The 22,326-nt window shown below is 40.1% G+C and overlaps 1 protein-coding gene across 4 annotated transcripts in view; it reads left to right on the top strand.

Moving 5' to 3' along the window:
- MACROD2 (mono-ADP ribosylhydrolase 2) overlaps window positions 1-22,326 on the top strand; it is a 1,526,954-nt gene that overhangs the window by 871,517 nt on the left and 633,111 nt on the right. For all 4 annotated transcript variants that reach the window (XM_074949635.1, XM_074949637.1, XM_074949636.1 and 1 more), the window contains exon 7: window positions 18,042-18,072. In XM_074949635.1, the coding sequence (XP_074805736.1) occupies window positions 18,042-18,072 (31 nt within the window). The remainder of the gene's footprint in view (window positions 1-18,041; window positions 18,073-22,326) is intronic.

The following is a 22,326-nucleotide window of genomic DNA, read 5'->3' as shown; positions in this document are numbered from 1 at the left end:
AAACAGGCGGACGCGATTAAAGAAATAATAATAACCTTCACTGTACAATTTACTACTGGCTATTCCTAGATATTTTAAGTAAATAAAGTTGTGGTCTAATTAAACTACATCCATTGCCTTCCGTCTTTCTTCGAGCCAAGCCATAGGTCAGATCTTTAAAGAGGCATCGAAAGCAGGCCTGCTACAGTAGTAAGGAAAGCTCTTGTGGGGGTGGTGAAAACAGACTAGGGGAGGCTATAGCTGGAGTCCTTTGTGGGAGAAGGAAGGAAAAATCAAGAGTGGGGTGACAGTGGAATACAGCTGGAGAAGCAAGGCAAAGACGGAGCGTGAGGTAGCTATACATTTATGAGTAGTATCCAGGAACAATAGGGGGGAAAAACCTGGCCTTTTAAAAAAAATTCAGGCCTTTGTTCTCCTGGTCTATATTACAAAATCTGTTTACTGAAACTATACCACCGTAATTCACAACTTCTGTTGTTTATTCTGTAAAAGGAAGGAAATTTTCTCTGTTATCTGTCTTGCCACTTCGAAGCTTTATTCCTGTCTCATAGCTTTCATCATCATGTACTCCTTCAAGGCAATCAGTGCCTCTTTTACCTCCCTCTAAAAGAAACACACATCTCAGTCACTCACCTTTGACCACAGGGACACAGACATTACAGGTCAATGGATATCAATTGCATATCCTTGCTCTTCTTCACCTGGGACGATCTTAGATGTGTGGACAGGGTTGGAATCCAAACAAGATAGTCATCCACTGGCTGGAAGAAGTGAAATAGAACTATGTATCTACTCTTTTTCACTTTATAAATAGTGTCAACCACATTCAGAAATAAGACTTGCATTAATGTTATATATTACTTATATAAATGAGAGCTATAAATATGGCAAATAACATAACTAATACACCAGCAATGTTCAAGATAGAGCGTGTCTGAAACGTTCCAAATTAAAGACATTTAGGCTATGTCTGCAGTTATGGAGGCATGTAAAGTACAGGCAAAACATGTGTAGCTACATGCTGCAGTGAAGGGCAAGCTGTGTCCATACGTGTCACTGCGGTGTGTAGCTACATGCGGCAGTGAAAGGCTCTGGCAGGGGAAGGCAGTGTGGAAAGTCTCTGGCAGTGGGGAGGCAGCAAAATACTCTTGCTAAAAATAGCAGTGTAGACATGGGAGACACTGCTTTTGGGAGTGCAGAGAGCCATGTGAGGTATATATCCTGGGGGTTTAGGGGTGTATGTGTTAGGTATGGATTTACATGCATAACTGCTATTAATATAAACAAACATCATGTAGCTAAATCTCCTATTTCAGATATTAATATATTATTGTGGGTTAGTGCTGTTGTGTTTTTATCGTATCATTGTAAAAGTAGCAGAGAAAAATAAAGCCAATATTGACTCGTAGATGGTGCAAGAAATTGCTTTGGGTTGGGACTTGGTGTGCCAAATTTCAACTTGTCGAGGGTATTAACAGTCTAGTGTAAACCATGTAAAGTGGGTGGAAATGTAAACAGTGCTGTGGGACAGCTTGTGGCTGGCTCCTATGCAGTTGCACATGGGAAAGGGTGAGTGCAAGGTACCATCCCTGTCTTGTGTATCCTGCACAGGTGCTGGCCACAACGGCAGTGCTTGTGTTCTTCTAAACACATGCAATAATCTAGCATCCCCTGTGCTGAAGGCCTTCCCAGTGCAAGTGAGGCAATGGCTCCACTTCCCCTGTACCGATCAGCAGTTCTGGTGTCACAGCAGCTCACTCCTTTAAGGGCTCCCTGCACCTGAGAACAATGGGAGGAGGTATTGTGCCTTCCTAAAATTCAGTGTCTTCTGTTGCTCTGCTGGGGGCATGTAGGTCTGCACCATCTCCAGGGTAACACTGTGACTTACAAAACACTACAGAAGCCTGCATGTGTACAAGTGTTAGTATGTGCCTTTGTGTAAAAAACAGAGCATTTAGAGGCCTGAATTTAGCTGATGTCTTCTGTGCTTTGCAAGCTACAGACCACCGTAAAATCTGACTCTGCAAATGACAGGCTTACTCAAAAGAAAGTTCTGCTCACTGCAGGAAGAGAAACGAAAAGCAAACCCCCTCAAATCTAGGGGATCTCTTTGTTCCACTGGGTTGTGGTTTTATAGGAGAAGGGCTGTGTATCCCCTTGCTTGGGTTTGTGGACCAGAGAAAGATGCTACTAGCTGCACTTCAGAGCTCAGACAGGGAAAACAAACAACAGGATAGACAGCCCAGTGTTAAAATGCTTCCTCATTCAGTTTTGACGTAGCCTTTGCTATCATTCCCATGAGTCTGGTGGCCATGTGTAGTGATCTCATTAAGCTGGAGAGCTCTAGGCTTGGGGGAGACTTTTCACTGGATAGGTAGGAAGGATGTTCTTGTGGTTAAAGGTATTGGACTGGGACTCAGGAGAAGTGAATTCAGTTCCTTGATTTAGCCATAGTTTCCTCTGCTGATCTTCGGCAAGCTTCTTTGTGCTTCATTTCCCCATCTGTAAAATAATAGCACTTCCCTACCTCACAGAGTGTTGGGAGGATAAATAAATCGATGTTTACAGTCGACATAATTTAAAATCAATACATTCAAAAATATTGTGAGATTCTTCAAATAAATTATTTGATTAATATTATTTGACAAGTTCCATTCCTTAACAAATAGCTTTACCAACTACCCATAGTGTGCTAAATACTCTTGGAATATTTTACCATATTGTATAGTTGATTGCAACAGGCCATCTTTATTGATCGCAATATTCTATTCACAATCACTGTAGTGCTAAAATAGACTTCTATTACAAATAACTATTTATTTTGGTATCAGTTTGTCTGATTTTTTTTCCCTTCACATTCTTACCATTGATCTTGAATGGTCTTGGTGCAGAGTATAATAATTCCAACAGAAATAAAACAAAATAAACTCTCTGGATCCCTTTGCTGCTTTTAGTGGCAACTACTCACTGAAGAAAAAAAATCCCCAGTTAAGCCTGATTGAATAGCAAAACATTTAAGATGTCCTTCTGGTCCTCTTAACCTCTAGGGGTGACTTCTTTCAGCAGCTGAGCTTTATGGAAGGCAAAGAACTCTGTGATACCGAGACCTGTAAATATTTGTCTGAGAGTCATATTTCTATTTATCTTTGACTATGTCCAGCAAAGAAAACCTGTGAAGATTATCTTAAAAGGTGAAGCAAATTTGTGTCAGAGTTGTATAATTTTAGCTATGTAGCTTTAGGGTAGCTCGGTGGGCTTAACACAAACCTATTGTAGTCAATAGGTATATTTCTATCGAGTTCAATAGGCTGTGGCTCAGGCCCCTATCTACTGTCAGTAATCAACTGCCACCAAATCATCAGGCTGGTTATTTATGTATTTATTAATCACCACTGCTTATTTTTTTACCTTTTGGGTCAATCATCCTTGTGCTGTTCAGTGTTAGCTTTCTTTTTGTCTTGTCCGGTAACTGAAGATACAATGGAGAATCTTGATGCAAAATATAGTAAGATGACAGGTGTTGAAGTGTTTACCTGAAATGCTCACCCATGGTCCCATGGAAGTCACTGGAATTTGTTCCTGGACAGGAGGATAAAATCTGGCTCTAGACCACTGTGTGACTCAGGGAGACGACATGGACCGATTTGTGGTGGATCCAGCCTACTTAAATACACAATCTTATTTCCGGTGAAATTATTCTTCCTATATTCTTTAATGACAGATTAATAAACTTGCTAACCTGGGCTATACTGATTATTAGGGCATAATCAAGTTTGAATTTTAAACAGTCTCATATTAATTCTTCCCTTTAATTTTTCCCTTCACTTTTGGTGTATCAAATTGCATCACAAGATTTTGTTAATACATTTTCTCTGAATAATGTGTGAATGTAAGCTTTGTTATTCATTACATTACAATTTATAATTATAACAAATATAGAAATCATGACAGGCAACAAAAGTTTGGAAATAACTTGGGTTTGTATTTAACATATTTAGTTCCAAACAGGGTTGGAAGAATTTTCTCAAAAAGAATCAGGATGACATTTAATTGGAGATAGGATGAGATTGGGGAGCGGATTGAATTTGCAATTGTAATGATTCTAGAACAAACATTGCAAAGTGAGCTCTTGAGGTGCATGATGGTATTGAAAAGATGTAATGTAACATACTTACTGTATGCTGGTTTTGCAGAGCTTTTTTTTTTAACACAGAGTTGGCACATAAATCCTATAATTTATAGCTTTGTGTCATGTGGCCTTGGTGAGTCATATGGTATATAGAGTAACATTTTTAAAAGCACCTAAATGACTTAGGACCCTGAACCCAGCACCTAAGTCCAATTGGCTTTCAATGAAACGTAGGGACCTAAGAGCCTAAGGCAGTAAGGCTATGTCTACACTGCCCCAGAGTTTGGACTACAGGGGCTGAATAGCAGTGTGCAGCAAAGTGCTGTGCTGTAACTCCCCCTTCTGGATGCCATGGGCGCAAACTAAAAGGTTCCTACTCCGCATGAATGTAGACCAGTTTGAGGACAGCCCTAAGTTGTTTGAAAATGGGACTTAGATTTCGCAAGTCACTTAGGAAAGTTTACCATTAGGCTTCCAAATCACTTAGATTATTTTCAAAAGTGTACTCACGATATATACTGTTTCTCTCCCACCTGAGCTATGGACAAGTACATTTTATAGTGTTTTTAGGAATTAGCAGTTTATCTTGCTCCAGGTTTCTTGTCAGTATCCATGAACATTATGATACCGGTTTATGAATATATTATTTTCTTTATGTGATGAGGATAGACTGTCTGACTGCTGGTGAGCTCTGGGACAAAGGATTTCAAATTTTTCATTTCATGGACCACAATTAAATATCAAAATTGCGTAGTGGATCACCACCCTTCCTGAGTACAGTCATGGGAATCCTGTTCCCTCCCAGTTCCAATCTCATAACATCCCAATGACAAGTACAGCACTTGCTTACATGGAAAAGTAACACTCGGAATGTATGAAAGGTAAGAATGAAACAGCACGCGACCCTTTACTGTGAGCTAGATTGCAAACTGACAGTCTGGCCTATCCTGCTAACTAACTCCATGGTAGGCAGCTGGGTGGGTGGGTGTACAAGGGGGAGTATTTTGCTCTGCAGAAGGGATGAAAAAATTTACATCCTCTGCAGAACAAATGGGGGAAGTGTAGGGGGAAAATTATGGATCTCTGAGTCATAATTTGTTTTCTGGTGTGCTCTGGAGGTGGCAGAGCTATGCACTGTCCCTTACTCAAGGTACATTGTAAAATTACAATCAAGCCCATTAGAAAAAATGCAAATTCTTTGATACATATCAACAAAAATGTGACAATGCCTCTTATACAGAATATGTAACACAGGATTCTGCAAACAGGAACCCTTCTCCTGCTGGTCACAGACTCGCCTTCCTGCCCATCAAAGTGCCACATAGCAGCTTACCCGAGCTCAAGAAAATGACTAGCCCAGATGACTTTAAATAGCGTAGGACAGACTAGAATCCTAAGTGTTAAGAAAGTGATTGCATTTTATATGCTCTTTGTCAGAGTGGGATGAGCCTGAGGATTTGCAATGGCATGTGGAGTCTCACTGGTTTGAGTTTGACCAAGGAATGTAGTGACGCATAGTCATTGCTAAGTGACTGTTGTATAGTGGCCTATGAAAATAAATTGTTGATTTTAGTACAATAAGCTCCTAGTGGACATATATAGTGTATTTGTGTTTTCATAAAGGCAACAAGTTATATCCTTCCAGGGATCAAATACTCCAAAGTCTCCTCAAGCTGAAGGTGAAATGTTTAGTCCCACAGAAAAGCCTGGTCTATACCTAAAAGCTATATTGATAAAGCTGTGTCAGCTCCATTAGAGGTGTGATTTTTTGGGTTGTTTTTTTTAGCTATCCCGGTACCTGCCCTCATGTAGAGACAGTTGTACTGGTGTAACTGGCTAACTCTGGTGTAGTTTATTCCAACTAGCATGAGTTATATTGGTATAAATTGCAACCATGCTAGGAGGGTTGGGCTGGTTTCACTATACTGGTATACCTATACTAAAACCCTCCAAGTGTAGTTAAGGGCTAAGTTTGATTGAGCAATTTTACTGCTACTCCACCATGTCTCCCCATTTTTGCTTAATTAAAATATTTTTTGTTTGCACATGCAAGTCCATATTGCTTATTTTTATTATTGGACATTTCCTCCTCTTAGTGGCCCTGATTCAGGAAAGCATTTCTATTCAGGAAGGGCACTTAAACATGTGCTTCAGTGCTTTCCTTAATCTAAGACCATGTACGTACCTCTGCTGGTCACCAATGAAAATTCATTTTGCACAGAGTGTTACCAGAGGCACCAAAGTTATTCCCATGTGCACAGAAAAAGAAATGACTGTAGTATCATGGGGCTTGTCCATGCAACGCTGCAATGCACATTGGGGATATATGAATTCTAATGGACACCAATGTGCTGCTCACTAACTGGCCCACGTAGACCCTGCTGGCATGCACTATAAGTTCCTTAGTGCACAGTAGGGAACTGTTAAGGCACACCCTACTGTGCATTGCCGTTCCATATAGACAAGCCTTGAATAGCTCAGTGCAATAATTGTGAGCAGATGCTAACTGTAAATCCCATAACAAAACACCATGACATTTGGTCCTAATTAATCACTAGCTGCAGTCTTAGCAGAGAAACTATAGACAAAATGATGGTCAAGACTGGTCTTTCATGCTCATCGACTAAAGATATTCAACTAATTTCATTCCTATTGTAAGCTGTTGAATTCATTCCACTGATTCCAGTGGGCCTGTTCTTTCTAGCTGAGAGTGCAAGCATACTGGCAAAGCATTAAGAGGAAGTTTGCATTGCCTTTGTTTATGCTGTACCTCTTCTGGGAACAGAGTTATCCAATTTTCAGTGTTTTCAATCTAGCATCTTTCACCAGCTCCAAAATAAATAAAGCAGACGATCTGTCTTAGAAACAGAGCTGTTAAATGTTAGTTGAGGACTTGCATTTATAGCATTTTAAATTAAGATGAGAAACATTTAATTATGATGATAGGAATTAAATTTTCCTTCTTTGAAATTGCATTTTTACTGAAATCAAAGATATCATTATGCCCAGAAAAGGGTTAGAACTGTGGGAGTTCTGGAAATAAAGACTTTTGTCCATAATCCAAATATTGTACTGCATAGACACCCACAGTGTGAGTTCCCCATTACTGCACTGCCAATAATTTCAACCTGGCATCAAGGCTAAATTGCCTCCATGGGAGCAAGGGGAAATTTAGTTGAAATGTTATCTCAGACATGGGTCTCTCCTAAGTGGTGAATAAAAGCTGTGTAATAGTTTACAAAATTATATCTGCTGGTTTTATGCTATGATCATTTCTTTATGAGGGAGTGAGCTGAGACCACAAAGTTCATCTATGTAATGGCCAGAGAGAACACTAAGACTGGTATTCCGAAATAACTAGCTAAAATTTTGTACAGCCTGTAGCTCCATTCACAGATGTTTGCAGATGCATGATAGAAACAGAAAGCAAGATAATGGTTGTGTTGTGGCTACAAAGTCATTAACAAAAAAAAAACAAAAAAAACAACTATCCAGAGGCTGCTAAACAATGTAAGAGCGGAAGTGTATTTTGTGAATGGAAATGAAAGACTGTGATGATGGCTGTAACAACACCTTAAAGAAATGAAATTCTCTAATCTGTCTCTCACGGTATAGCTGTAAAGAAAATCCAGTCACCTAGCCTTTGCAAGATTCCCCCCATGCACAGTCAGCTCTAGTGCCTGTAATGAACACAGATGCAATATTAGATTTTGGACATGGGGAGTGAGGCAATCCCTGAGATCTCTGGATATCCTCCACACTGCATGTAAACACCCAGCTGACTTGGGCTCGCAGGTTTGGACTAAGGGGCTGTTTAGTTGTGGTGTAGACATTCTGGCTCAGGATACAGCCTGAGCCAGTGGTGGGCAACCTGCGGGCCGCATGCGGCCCATCAGGGTAATCCGCTGGTGGGCCGCGAGACTGTTTGTTTACACTGACCATCCACGGGCACGGCCACCCACAGCTCCCAGTGGCCGCGGAGAAGTGGTGTGGGAAGCAGGGAGCTGTGGGTGGCTGTATCTGAGGACCGTCAATGTAACAAGCTGTCTTGTGGCCCGCCAGCGGATTACCCTGATGGGCTGCATGCGGGCCGCAGGTTGCCCACCACTGACATGAGCTCTGGGACCTTCCCTACTCGCAGGGTCCTCAAGCCTGTGCTTCAGCCCCAGTCCAAACGTCTACACCACAGTTAAACAGCCCCGTACACCAAGCCCTGCAAGCCTGAGTCAGGTGGCATGGGCCAGCTGTGGGTTTTTAATTGCAGTGTAGACATACACTTTGTGGCCCAGTCCAATTAGTACCTAAACAATCAGTAACAAGACCTTAAATTAGATCCATCTTGCTTGGCCTTAGTTTCAGCCACCTATTCTTCATGCAGGTGCTAAATCTGCTCAGGCATGGGGGAAGCTGAAGGATGGTGTTGTCTGTGTTTGCTGTAAAGAAGTTGCAGAGCTGACTGTGCTGTGCTGGTAAGGACTCCATGTCTGTTGCACCCCAGATTCCTACCTTCTGATATATAAGTTAGTTTCACATTATCACTGATGATTTTCCTTACATAGGTCTTGTGCAGTGTTGGACTAGGAGGCCTGGAGCAAAGAGGACCTGGTAGCAGCTTGTGGAAGCCTCCACTAGGTATTTGAGGGGGTGGATTAGGCCCAGAGGCCCCCTGCTGGAGGCCTCAGGGTCCTGCCACACTCCTCCCAGGAAAGGTGCAGTGGAGAGGTCTTACAGAGGAAGCAGCCAATCAGAGAGCATGCAGGGAGCAGCCAATCAGAGCCCAGGAGGGCCCTATAAAAAGGAGCTGCAGAGCCCGAAATAGGAATTTCCTTACTGGAGCTAGAGGAGTGTAGATGGTGCTGTTGGCTGGCCGAAGGGAACTGCAGCACAATGACAGCTCAGTGCTAGTAGAGACTGGGGGAGCAAGGAATAGCTCCTGGCTGGCTGGGCCTGAACTTAGAAGGGCCCTGAGTTAAGGATAAGCTATTGGTGAAGGCTGGGGCTGCGGGGAAGTGGTCCAGGAAACTGAAGATAGTTTTGGTAAATGGACACAGTGGTGAGTGACTGCTTTTCTTAGGGTTCCTGGACTGGGACCTGGAGTAGTGGGTCGGCCTATGTCCCCCCGCATGGCCCACTGGCGAAGGGCATACAACTGGACAGCAGTAAACCCCCAAGAAGGGGACTGAACAGACTAAGAGGGTGAAACCACTGCCTCCAGGGAGGAAGCCCTGGGATTATGGCCCGATGCCAGGGACAGGACTGGTCTAAAGATGGCAGACACAACCAACCAGAAGAGGGTGCTCGTGAGAGGTGGGTGTTACAGGAGTTTCAGTCTTTTTTCTTAGTTTATTCAGGAATATAGGACAAGGCAGGAGATGAGACCTGTAACTTCTGCTGCTGACTCCCATTGTCCCGCAGTCTCCAAGCACTGCTCCATAGGGGAGATTTGAAAGAGGAAACAATCATCTGGAACTATTACATCTTTAATTTTGAAACTGAAAAAAAATAACTGGATTTTAGCGTCCCCTGTTAGAATATGTTACAGCCGTTCCCTTCTTTTTTCATTACTACAAGGTATGCGGCCACTTTAGCCTGAGCTCTATAATTAGAAGCATTATTTCTGTTCTATTTCTCATTTCCTTAATAGACTGATTCATTGTAATTGATGGGGTACAAACTACAAAGCTAAGTATTTTTCAAGCTGTAAATTGCAATGGTTGTGAGTAGGAATTATTGACTATAATTCTATTCCACTTTATTTAAGTGTGTGTGCGTAAATATATATATATATGAAAGAGAAACATATATATATATATATATATATATATATATGAAAGAGAAACATAATCTTTCCATTAGACATCTCCTTTCTTAATCATTATGTTCTAATTAATTCCCTGGTTAAATATAAAGCAAGCATTAGCTCTGAAATAATGTCTTCCTGTATGACTAAATAAAGAACGGTTCCTTTCCCTTCTCTGTTGACTCATGTTGGCTAGGGATCCGGAGCAAGTATGAGAGCAGGTATTCGAGACTTTGGGACAGATTCTGTGTTTCTCCTGTACTATGATCAATGTAAGACCAGAGGTGGGAAGCAAAGATGGCATCACATAATAAGAGTAACAAGAGAAGGCAAGAGCATGAGACCGTTTCTGTAGTAAGGCTTTGGTTTCTTCTGCTGGAGGCAAAATCCAGGCTGACTCACAGAGGTGCAGGTCTCCAGACATACAGTTGGGAGAAAAGTAAAATGTAGTCATGCATTTGTAACCCACACTTGGCATGGTGTATGTTGTGTCTCCCTTTAGTTGCTGAATGGACTAAAGAATGGACTAAATGGACTAATGGACTAAAGCTAAAGAAATAACTTCATGAGCTCAAGTGGGACTGGTCTGTGCTGCTGTAATGGAGGTCCTGGGTTCAAACTCTGATGATGATCCAAAATTGTTACACAATCATAACAGGGAGGCAAGAAAAATATACTCAGTTTCAATATAAGAGAAGCATAGATCCATTAGCTGTCTTAGTGCAGATCACAGAATAGCTTGGCAGTAATATATAGGAGAAATTTAAGCTTTGTCTCGTATATTAATTTACTATTTCTGAAAGAGAATGCAATTCAGTTCCTAGACCTTAGTTGATTGGATTTGATATTCTTATAGATTACTGCCAAATTACTGCATTATCAAGTCAATTGATTGAAAAGTATGGGTTACAGGCCAGTGGCTCTCCATAAATGTGGATCCTGTGATCCCAAACCTAACCTGCCCCAGACCCAATCATTATGGTTTTATCTGGATTCGATCTAACACAGAAACCACCCTTTGCAGCATGCAAAGACCACCTACTGGAGGAGATAATGCAGCACTTTCATAGCTTTTAGGCCCATGCCCCTTTTCCTCCCAGACACACTGGGATGTAGGTCATTGCATCAGGCCTTTCACACCTGAGTGAATTTTACTTTCAAATTCTATTAACATGTTGTGGGGAAATTTTCTTTATTTTTCTCTTCTGGCCTAAGTATGTATAATTATTTGAATGCTTTGAAATAGAATTTACATTTGGGCCATATGTAATGAATGTATGGTTACCTGCTCCTGCGTTCACCAGAGTGTAATTTCTGACAAACGGCTTTTATTTGTATTAGTGTATTAGGAAACATTACAATTTTTTGTTAATTTTGGTAGCATAGCACATCTGCGTATGTTTGCTGCAGGAGTGATGATGGGTTTTTTTTTCTAGAAAACAAAAACATTGAATAGTACAGCTCCTCTTAATGGCCATCTATAACTTTTTTAAAGATATGGTTCTGCAGAGTTGTTAACATTAAAACACTTGGCAACATAGAGTCTTTATGACAGATATTTGTAAGAATATTGTTTAAAAAGTAATCATTATCTGTCCAAAGATGCTTATCAAATTAATAATCCTATTCCTGTTTTTTTTAATTTCCTGTAGTTAGAGTTTTTCTATAGTTTATATGTATGTATGTGTATGTATATATCTATTATACATATTAAACATACATGCTTAGGAGCAGATTCTCAGCTCGTGTAAATTGGCATGCCTCCATTGAAGTCAATGGAGCTTATGCCCATAGTAGCAGCTTAGGTTGAAACTTAGCATGGTTAACTTGGGAATTTCAGGTTTTCTCCTTTTTAAAAGTCAGAAATATTTTTTTACAGTAGCAGTTTTCTCCTTAGCTATGATGATATCCTTGAGAATTGTGTTTTTGAAAGTATGAAGTATTACGGATCAAAATCTATAGTGTCTGATGCACGTAAGCAGTTCACTATAACTCAGTGCTTGATGTTATCAGAGACTTGATACTATGGAAGGATCAGGACAAATATCGTATTTGAACATTGCATTTTCCATCTATTCTGTTCATTTACAGTTCGTTATGTTTTAATAACTTGAACCTGATCCAGGTTTAATACTAGTATCAGTTTGGTATGTTTAAGTGAAAACATTGGGGCCGATGTTAAGAATGCACAATAACCATGGGAACTCTGTGCAGTAGACGTTAATTCAGTCTGAATTTGCACTTCTGCCGGGACTAAATACAGACTAAGGGCCTGAGTTTTCTCTCACTTGCACTTATTTTTCTCCACTGTAACTCCATTCCACTGCTGATCCATGCATTTACCACCTTGACACTTCCCTGTATAAGATCCAGTTTTTAGTTCCTTATAACTTTGACAGACATTGACCATTTGGGCTGAAATTTTCTATATCGAGTGCTGCCTCAAGCTAAACATTTTTGGAAAATTGCAGCCAAAATGGATTAGCCATTACTGAGAATGAGGCTAAGGAAAAAATATTAGATTGTCCATGTTAAAAATTCTGTTGACCTTTTCTTTGGAGAAGGGACTTGAAATTTGGACGAGAGGTGGCCTTTGGGTCAGGGATGTGCCTTTTGCTTTCTTTGTGAAAATCCACCTACATTTGGCCAAGTTGTAAGCCTTTAAAAAAATCACAGTTCGCACAAGCTCAGAAACATCTTTGATTTTTAGCACCTGAAATCTTGGAAGATTCTGTCCCCACTGAGCAAGCTTCGTGCTGACCAGACTGCAGCCTCTCACAGCCTCTCGTGCTGACCAGACTGCATGCACCATTTCCACACAGGCAACTGAGCATGCTCCATCCCCTCAGAACTCCTCCTATGTAAGTGCATGGTCTCCACAGAGCAACTGTGCATGTACCAGCCCACGGCTAAGGGTGAAGCTGGACTTTCCCTGGTATGGCTGCCACCTGCTGCTCTATGCCAGGCACCAGAACAGAGAGCAGGGAGGCTGTCTCTCCTGTGCTCTCAATGACTCCTCTTCTCGCAGGCAATGTGGAGCAACAAGCTATATGGTGGGCAGGGGTGTGAGGGAAAGGAGTAGAGTGGGACAAGGAGTCTGGTGAAACTGGGTCATGGGTGGAGGAGAAATTGGAAGTGGCTGAACAAGAAGCCTGGAACTTAGAAGGAAAATGTATGGTGGAGAATGAGGGCAGGTGGGGTGTGGGATTGGCTGGGTTTGAATAATATGCAGTAAATAAGGCATGGGGGCCATACACTGAACAATAAGAATAAAACAAAATATTGAATAGCTGCTCATTAAGTGAGCCTTGTCCATCCTGTGCACTTAAGGAGCCAGGGGTTCTGTGCAGAAAAAGTATGTGATCATGTAATAAAAAACTGTATCATAATGCATGTGCACAAGGGACCTAAATTAAGGTACCCTTAACTCTGGAATTTCCTAACCTTTGAATGCTACACTTTGCAACTTTAATAATGTTCTTTTAACATAGTTTTTGTGGGTGTGTGAAATGATATAGTACACACATCCAGTATGTGTATATATAAGCATAAACCTGTGTAAAGGTGTATGCAGTTTTTGTTTACCATACTGGAAAAATAACTGGTTTAACTATATAATGGTATATTCACACTTACTGTTAGGAGTTTTATTTTAATTTAATATTTTGCATCCCCATTGTGTCTTTAAAGTTGGACTTTATGGCTTATCTCCCCACACCCTGATGTTAAAGTGGAAGCACTGACTATTTCCTTGTTCTATAGTGCAGGCTTAGGCTCCAGTTTTCATTTGCAAGACATAATTATTCAATGGACTGACCTGTTCAATCAGAAAAAGTTACTGTGCATCCACAAACTGCCTGACAAGTTGCTACACTGAAACTAAACTCTTGATACTGTTTTCTTATATTTAATTATCACTTTACTGTACAAAATCAGAGTGAAGAGGGTGTAAATAGCCTCAGTTATAGCTAGACTAAGAAGAAAATGTGTTCCTTGAATAGCTGAGCATTTAGTACTTTGAATATTTGTTCCCTTTTTGTGTATATCTTACTTGATAGGCTAATTCTGTAGTTAACAACATTAAGACAGCAAGATACATTTTAAGGCACTGATATGGGCTAGGTACCTTGCTTCCATCACCAAGTTTGAAAATGTTTGTCTATATATTGCCCTGCTTCGATGTTGAATAATGACCAAGTCACTGGATGTTAAAGGGCTGTCCCAGGGTTTGAATATCCCTCCTGAGCAGCTAGGGCTCTGGCAGGCGAGTTGGGACTGCTTCACCTCTCACCCAGCGTGAATATAAATTTTGCTGGGGTGATTGGGCTGACAGGTATCTCACTCTGCAGGTAGTCCTGTTGATTTATATGTATTTTTTTCTCTATCGTTGTTATGTCCCTTCATCTCCTCTTACTCAACTGCTGTTGTGGGTAGGTTTTTTTCTCTTCATATGTAATGAAACATCACATACATATCACAGTGCAATTGATGAGGCAGGGAGCAGAGTAGAATTTTTTCATTGATAGGGCTGTCAAGCAATTAAAAAAATTAATTGCGATTAATCGCACTGTAAAAAAATAATAGAGTACCATTTATTTAAATGTTTTTGGATGTTTTATACATTTTCAAATAGATTGATTTCAGTTACAACACAGAATACAAAGTGTACAGTGCTCACTTGATATTTATTTTTTATTACAAATATTTGCACTGTAAAAAACAAAAGAAATAATTTTTCAATTCACCTACTACAAGTACTGTAGTGCAATCTCTTTGTTATGAAAGTTGAACTTACAAAAGTAGAATTATGTACAAAAAACCCCTGCATTCAGAAATAAAACAGTGTATAACTTTAGAGCCTGCAAGTCCACTCAGTCCTACTTCAGCCAATCTCTCAGACAAACAAGTTTGGTTACAATTTTCAGGAGACAATGCTGCCTGCTTCTTGTTTGCAATGTCTCCTGAAAGTGAGAACAGACATTCACATGGCACTGTTGTAGATGGCGTTGCAAGACATTTACATGCCAGAATCGCTAAAGATTCATATGTCCCTTCATGCTTCAGCCACCACCCCAGAAGACATGCCTCTATGCTGATGACAGGTTCTGCTCAATAACGATCTGAGTGTTGCTTTTTTAAGATATCTGAAAGTATGCTCCACACCTCGTCCCTCTCAGATTTTGGAAGGCACTTCAGATTCTTAAACCTTGGGTCAAGTGCTGCAGCTATTTTTAGAAATCTCATATTGTCAAATCTGCTGTGAAAATGTTCTTAAAACAAACATGTGCTGGGTCATCATTCGAGACTGCTGTAACATGAAATATAGGGCAGAATGCAGGTAAAACAGAACAGGAGACATACAATTCTCCTCCAGTGAGTTCAGTCACAAATTTAATTAATGTATTATTTTTTTAATGAGCATCATCAGCATGGAAGCATGTCCTCTGGAATGGTGGCCGAAGCATTAAGGGGCACATGAATATTTAGCATATCTGGCATGTAAATACCTTGCAACACTGGCTACAAAAGTGCCATGCGAACGCCTGTTCTCACTTCCAGGTGACTTTGTAAATAAGAAGCAGGCAGCATTATCTCCCATAAATGTAAACAAATTTATTTGTCTGAGTGATTTGCTGAACAAGAAGTAGGACGGAGTGGACTTCTAGGCTCTAAAGTTTTACATTGTTTTGTTTTTGAGTGCAGTTATATAACAAAAGTAATCCACATTTGTAAGTTACACTTTCATGATAAAGAGATTGCACTACAATACTTGTATGAGGTGACTTGAAAAATACTATTTCTTTTGTTTATCATTTTTGTATTGCAAATATTTGTAGTCAAAAATAATAACATAAAATGAGCACTGTGCACTTCGTATTTTGTGCTGTAATAGAAATCAATATACTTGAAAATGTAGAAAAATATCCAAAAATATTTAATAAATTACAATTGGTATTCTATTGTATAACAGTGCGATTAATCGCGATTCATTTTTTAAATCACGATTAATTTTTTTGACTTAATCGCATGAGTTAACTGAGATTAATCGACAGCCCTATTTATTTATTTATTTATTTATTTATTTACTTATTTATTTTGTGGCCTGAAAGCAAATGCTTGAAAAATTGTATCTTTGTTAGGGCCTTGATGTTTATAATAGAAAACCCCTAAATTCCCTGGCCTGCACACACAATTCTCTAGCATCTGGGGGCCTAGTGTTCTCAGGCCTCTGCTTTATTTGGAAAGTTGTCCCTAGGAAAAAAATCTTAAATGTTAGCAACAATGGATGTGTATTGAGTATGGCAGACAAGCCCAGCATGATTTCAAAATGCTGGAAAAGTTCCCAGCTATTCTGAAGATAACATACTGTAATAAAAGAAAATGGGGTGTCTGAGGTCTATCAGTGACAGCTGTCCGCTTCCTGTAATAATGAAACAGTCATGATTTATTAAATATTTTAACTCTTGAGTTTTCAGAGAATGGTGATATTTAGCTCTAAACAGTGCCAGGTTTTTTTCCTGTAGTACTTGTGTTACTGCCACCCCCAAAACTTACCAGGGAGCCCTCTAGTTGTTAATTACAGGCGGCGGTTTTAGACGTGAACAACAATCCTGGGATTTAATTTTCAATGACTGGTAAAATATTGATAACACTCCTTTTTACCTTGAATTTCTCTGCTGACTGTGTAACTTTTATAATGACTGTTTGCAGCCTAAAAATATATGATTTTTCTGTTATGACTTGTATCAGCAACCTACAAGCAGAGGATTAAAATTACTAACCAGGGGCAGCTGCAGGGAAAGAGGGTGTGTTTTGTCTTTACTCTCAGTTTACTGTCCTTTGACACTACTTAAGTGCTCCATCTTTTGTATTGTCTTCTAGCTAGTAGGTCTGTGCTATTTTTCATTTCCTCCAGCTTCTGGCTTCTCTCCTCACCCTTCACTCTGCAAAAAATCCTCAGAGTTCCTTACCGTTTGGTTGCAATCTATTGTTCTACCCTTCCCTTGGTCTCCTGCAGCTACAAGGTGTGCTCATGGGGTATGAATTTCTCTGCTAACCTAGCTATTCCTCTCTTTTTTGGATTCTTTTTTCCTGTGAATAGCTCTACTTCTCCACTGCTGCTTGTAGTTTTCCCAATCAGTGGAAGCAGAATTAAATTAACATTTATTGGCAATTGGTGCTCATTTCTCAATTGCAAGCTTGCAACTAACTGGAGGCTTGGAGTATGTCCAGTGGTGAGCTGGAGCCGGTTCGCGCGAACCGGCTGTTAAATTTTGAAGCCGGTTTAGAACCAGTTGTTAAAGGGGTGGGCAAACGCCAGCCCGCGGGCCACATCCGGCCCACGGGACTGTCCTGTCCTGCCTGCCTGAGCTCTCGGCTGGGGAGGCTCCCCTGAGAATCCCTTTTTAATTTTTACTCACCCGGCGGCGCTCTGGGTCTTCGGCAGCACTTCGGCGGCAGGTCCTTCGGTGCCGCCGAAGACCTGGAGTGACCAAAGGAACCGGTTCTTCAGCTTTTGGCAGCTCATCACTGAGTATGTCTACACACATGCCAGCCATCTCGGGCTCGTGGGGCTCCGACTGTGAGGCTGTTTCATTGCTGGGTACACCTCCAGGCTCAGGCTGGAGCCCCCGGGACCATCCCTCCCCTTCAGGGTCTTAGAGCCCAGGCTCCAGCCTGAGCCAAGATGTCTACACAGTAATGAAATAGCCCCACAGCCTGAACCCCGCAGGCCTGAGTCGGCTGGCACAGGCCTGCCATGGGTTTTTCTTCGCTGTGTAGACATGCCTTTGTGCGACTATGGGCAGCAGGAGAACTGTAGATAGCGCAGCATTAGTTCACATTTGGCACATTCACAACCTCAAGGGCTGGAAACACTGCAGTGTTTTCATTCCTTAGGCCTTCATTGGCCAGGGAAAGTTTTCTAACCCAGGGGTTGAATTTTTCAATCCCTACTGTGTGTATTAGAAGAAAACAAATGTCTCGTACCCTACTCCTGTCCTAGGTATCTATGCGTCTATCAGTGGTGAGAAACAGGCATTTTAAAAACAGTACTGGTTTTAATAAGTTCAAAACCAAAAATCCCACTTATTTTCTTGTTTGTTTTTACAGGCATTCCCCTGTATTTCAACAGGAATTTATGGTAAGTAAGACCTCTTATTAGGTACCTTTTAAGCGGGTTTTCTTCATAGCAAATGGTTGCTGTTGTTTAAACAGATGTTTTTGTGCCTTTGTAGATCATTTTGGCTAGTGCATGAATTAGTATTTTATTATTATTATTATACAAACAGCATCCAATCTGACAATGATTGGGATCTTGTTGTACAAGTAAAATAGTCTGTGCCCCAAAGAGCTTATAGTTTAAGGCCCTGATCTTGCAAAAACTTATGCACGTTTTTATCTTTACACCCATATGGCTCCAGTGGTGCAAAGTTAAGCATGAGCAAATGCTTTCAGGATAGGGTTCTATGGAGACAAAAAACTAAGATATGAGGAACTTTGTACATCGTGCAGGGAAAGCGGCCACAGTGGTGGGGACGTGTCTTGTTAGTTCCATCATTTTTTGTTGTTTTTATTTTTTTAATTTGTTTGCTCCCCATCTGGTGATTTATGAAGGGACGAGGGAGAGGGATACTATCAAAAGATGGCAAATATTTATATATATGAATATACATTTTTATTATTTTAAGTCAACCTGTCCATTATTAGTCATCCACTTTCTTGTAGTAATCACGGGACAGATGGCCATTGAGGAGTTATTTGAGGTGGAAAGAGGCGGGTTCAAGGAGGGTGTGCCATATATAAAAAGCAGCATGGAGAAATGAATGGAGACTATTAGGGGTGGAGCGGATTCTTTACTGGTAGATACAAATATATTTCTAGCGTTAAAATCTAGTAAATTGCTTTTTTTGCATTTAATGTTTTAAAATGCATATAGAATTATAATAGGGAGTGTTGTTATTTTTAATCTCTCTGAAGGTTAATAGAGAGACTAGCAGTGCAGCAAATTTAAAAAAAATCATGGAAGAACTAAGTGCCACCATAATAATCATTACTTAGTTATTGTACAAACGTCAGATATATTAACTTACAGCCATTTTGCTGAGTTAATATTAGGATTGGCTAATCAGATATTATGCAGGAGAAAAAAGATTCACAAAAACATGACAGCTTTATTATTTTTTTAATGTAAGAAAAATGTAAAATCTTTTTATCATGTACCAGTATCAGTATAACATTGGATAGGCTGATTCCAGGCTTATTATTTTGATAGCTGTTAATTTGAATCAGATTTCAGAAAGTGGAAAAGGAATTACTTTCTTGTACAGTTCCTTTTTTTCTTCTTCCAGCTCTATTAATGTTACTGATGAGAAGATTACAGCTGCAGTTTAGAAACTTTAGAAATCACCAGATATGGACTTATTGCAGATAAATCTTTGCTTCAGTCTCCAAATCCCTTATCTTCTAGGGAAAATTCTGGGTTTCATTCCTGGACATTTTGGATAATGTACACACTTTTTTCCTTAAGTCTTAACATGGACATATTTTTGTTATTAGTTTGCAAAAAGACGCCAGACGTGATGCATGTGTATGGAATTTACTAGCAAATGAAAAGCACAAACAATTACAGCTCATTTTATGAGAGCTGGATTAGTCAATAGAAAGTAAGCCCCTGCATACAAGAAACATGGTTCCCTGAGGTAACTAAAAGGAAGTTAGATAGAACCTTGAGTTCCTTTTCCCAGGTAATGGTACTTTTTGAGATGGTCATTGAATTTTTTTTAAGCTGAAAAGCTAAGGCACAGCTGAAACACTATATAGTATGGCAGATGGAGTTTCCATATGTATTTGTTGTTTTCATTGGCGTACAAGGAGCAGAGCATACTTCTGCCAAGACACTCTGGTTTTCCATAGTTTTCTATAAGAGGTTGTCAGCACGCAAACTCCTAACTGAGCTCCTGCTCTGCATTTCAATATTTGCCATCTAATTTTCAAGGAGATGTGAGAATGACACTTTTTTAAAAAATCAAGCTATTGATCCCTGCTTTTTTTTCGGAACTCTCAGACATGACTCTTGAAAGGGCATTTTCATCTGGTAGCTGCTAAGGGCAAGTCTCTGTGTGAGATCTGAAATGCTGACAGATTTAAGAAAGGGTGACAGCAGTTCCTGTGCAGTGATGAACTTGCCAGTGATGTTGTGTTATGTAATACATTTGGGAACCAGGGCACATACACAACACGCAAAGATCTGCTTAGTGGTGCTGGTGGTGGTTGTGTTTTCCCCCTCACACACACGTTTTAGGGATTCCCATTGCCTAGGACAGCAAGTGACTTTTTTCTAGTCCATATAGATGTTCATCACAATAATATCTGAGTGCACTCCAGTTATGCATTAAGCAACGTGGCTGCACACCTGGCATATGGTGTTTATTATCTCAGCCTCTCTCTATGGAGAGAGGTGTATGTAATGAGTGTCTTGTTTTGGTAAGGTCTTAGGGTTTTGTTTTTTAAATGTACTTCACTTCAGGTGATCTTATTGGATAATATGTCACATAAGCTTGTTTCTAAGCTACTCTTATAATGAATATTGTTTCACACATGCTAATAAGAAAATATTTAGTTTCTTTGTTAAAGAATATATGGCCCTGATTCTGCAGTCAGATCCCTGCAGACAAACCATGCGCACATGCAGAGCCCCATACACTGAAAGTTGAGCTTCAACTCAAACTCAGCGGGGCTCTGGTCAATTTGTAGGGTTTCACCTCTGTGGATCCAATTGTGGGATTGAGGCCTGTGTTTTGCTCAGTGTTCTTGTAAATGCTTGGTTTGCTTTTCTTCTCCCTGGTCTCCTTAGGCACTCTGTTCTAGAGAAAAGCCTTTCCTGTTTGTATCACTTCAGAACACTCCTTCCTCCGAAAAAAAAGGTGTGAAGACGAAAGTAAGCCTCCTATTAAGTTTTGGCTAACAGCAGGTTCCTTTTCATGAGAGGACGTTTGATGGAGGAAAAGTCTGCATTCCTCCCAAAATGCACTCTCCACACACCAGCTTCTTAGAATGCTTCGAAACACTTAGAAAGTGTTCCAACTTGAACAAGTTAAAGCCGTGAGAAGGCCAGAGGCAGGTTGCTATTAAGGCACCATGCCAGAAGTCTAAAAGAAGACTCTGCGGTGTCTTCATTTTTCAAGACTGATGAATTCAAAGGAAGGATTAAATGTTTAAAAAAATTAGTTAGAAAAGTCCTGGTGCTTATTTCTTGTAAGTCTGTGTAAAACAGATTATAATCAGGCCCAAAGACTCTCTGAATTAAAAACTGTATTGTTTTTTACTTGGAGTTCTTAGTAATCTCTGATATAGTGATAAAATGATGATCAGCCCAAAAATAAAAAATAGAGAAGGCACAAGGAATGGAGACTTCTTGTGTTCCTATAGTCTCCTTGGTAGCGCTCTGTGCCTCAGTTTCCCCACCTGTAAAACCAGCATAATGCTACTTACCTCCTTTTGCAAATGCTTTGAATGTTACTGATTGAAAAGCATGGTATAAGAGCTGAGTATAAGTATTTATTATTAGTCAACTGAGAGATGACTTTAACAAGTACTTTCCCTTATGGCAGGAACATATTGAATTAATAATCGGAAAGAATTCCCAAGGATTGTTACAGTCAATCCAGTATTGTTTGGAATTGCCAGCTATTAGAGTAAATTACCAAGCAACAGAGCCACAATATTTAGCTAGTATATTTTAAGAGGAGAAAGATACTTGAGGTTAACTTTGTCAGGAGGGTTGTCTTCTAGAAAACTTAACTTATGCTGCACTTCGGAGTAAGGCCAAACTAAGTAAACAATTCTGATGTAAATTCTCCTTTTCAGGGTCTTCCAGTGCTTTTTCCTCTTTCCCTTGTTCAAAGAAAGGTCAATATCTGTTTGAAAAGTTTTTGTTTTTGTTTTTAAATCAAACACCTACATTCCCAGACTATTTACACTGGTCACCATTAATAAATCTGATTTACTCACAATTACCAGAAGAAAATGTGCTTTGGAAATCTTTCCAGAAAAGACATCTCTGGAAAGAAACTAAGCACAGAATTTCACACCTAAAGTGGTTGGTTCCCGCTTCTCCCCCGCCCCCATTACAGCTTGTAAAAACAAAGAGTTATTTAAAGGCTGCATTTTTGCCCCAGCTGTTATAGGAGTCATGGATTCCATGATTTTCATGTATTTTAACCAGTGTTCAAGACTTCCGACATTTGGGAACTTTTGCAAAAGGGAAAGTGGATGTGGGATAGTAAACAGTGGGACTAATTTCACTGCGAATCTTGAGAGTTGCCAAGTTAAAACCTAGGCTGTATACATAGTTGGGAAAGGATAAGAATTCTCTTAAATTAGGGTTCATGTTTTG

Source organism: Natator depressus, chromosome 3 (genome assembly GCF_965152275.1).
Source record: "Natator depressus isolate rNatDep1 chromosome 3, rNatDep2.hap1, whole genome shotgun sequence".
Lineage (NCBI taxonomy): Eukaryota > Metazoa > Chordata > Testudines > Cheloniidae > Natator > Natator depressus.
The sequence above is the reverse complement of the archived record's forward strand: the minus strand, read 5'-3'. Positions and strand labels throughout refer to the sequence as shown.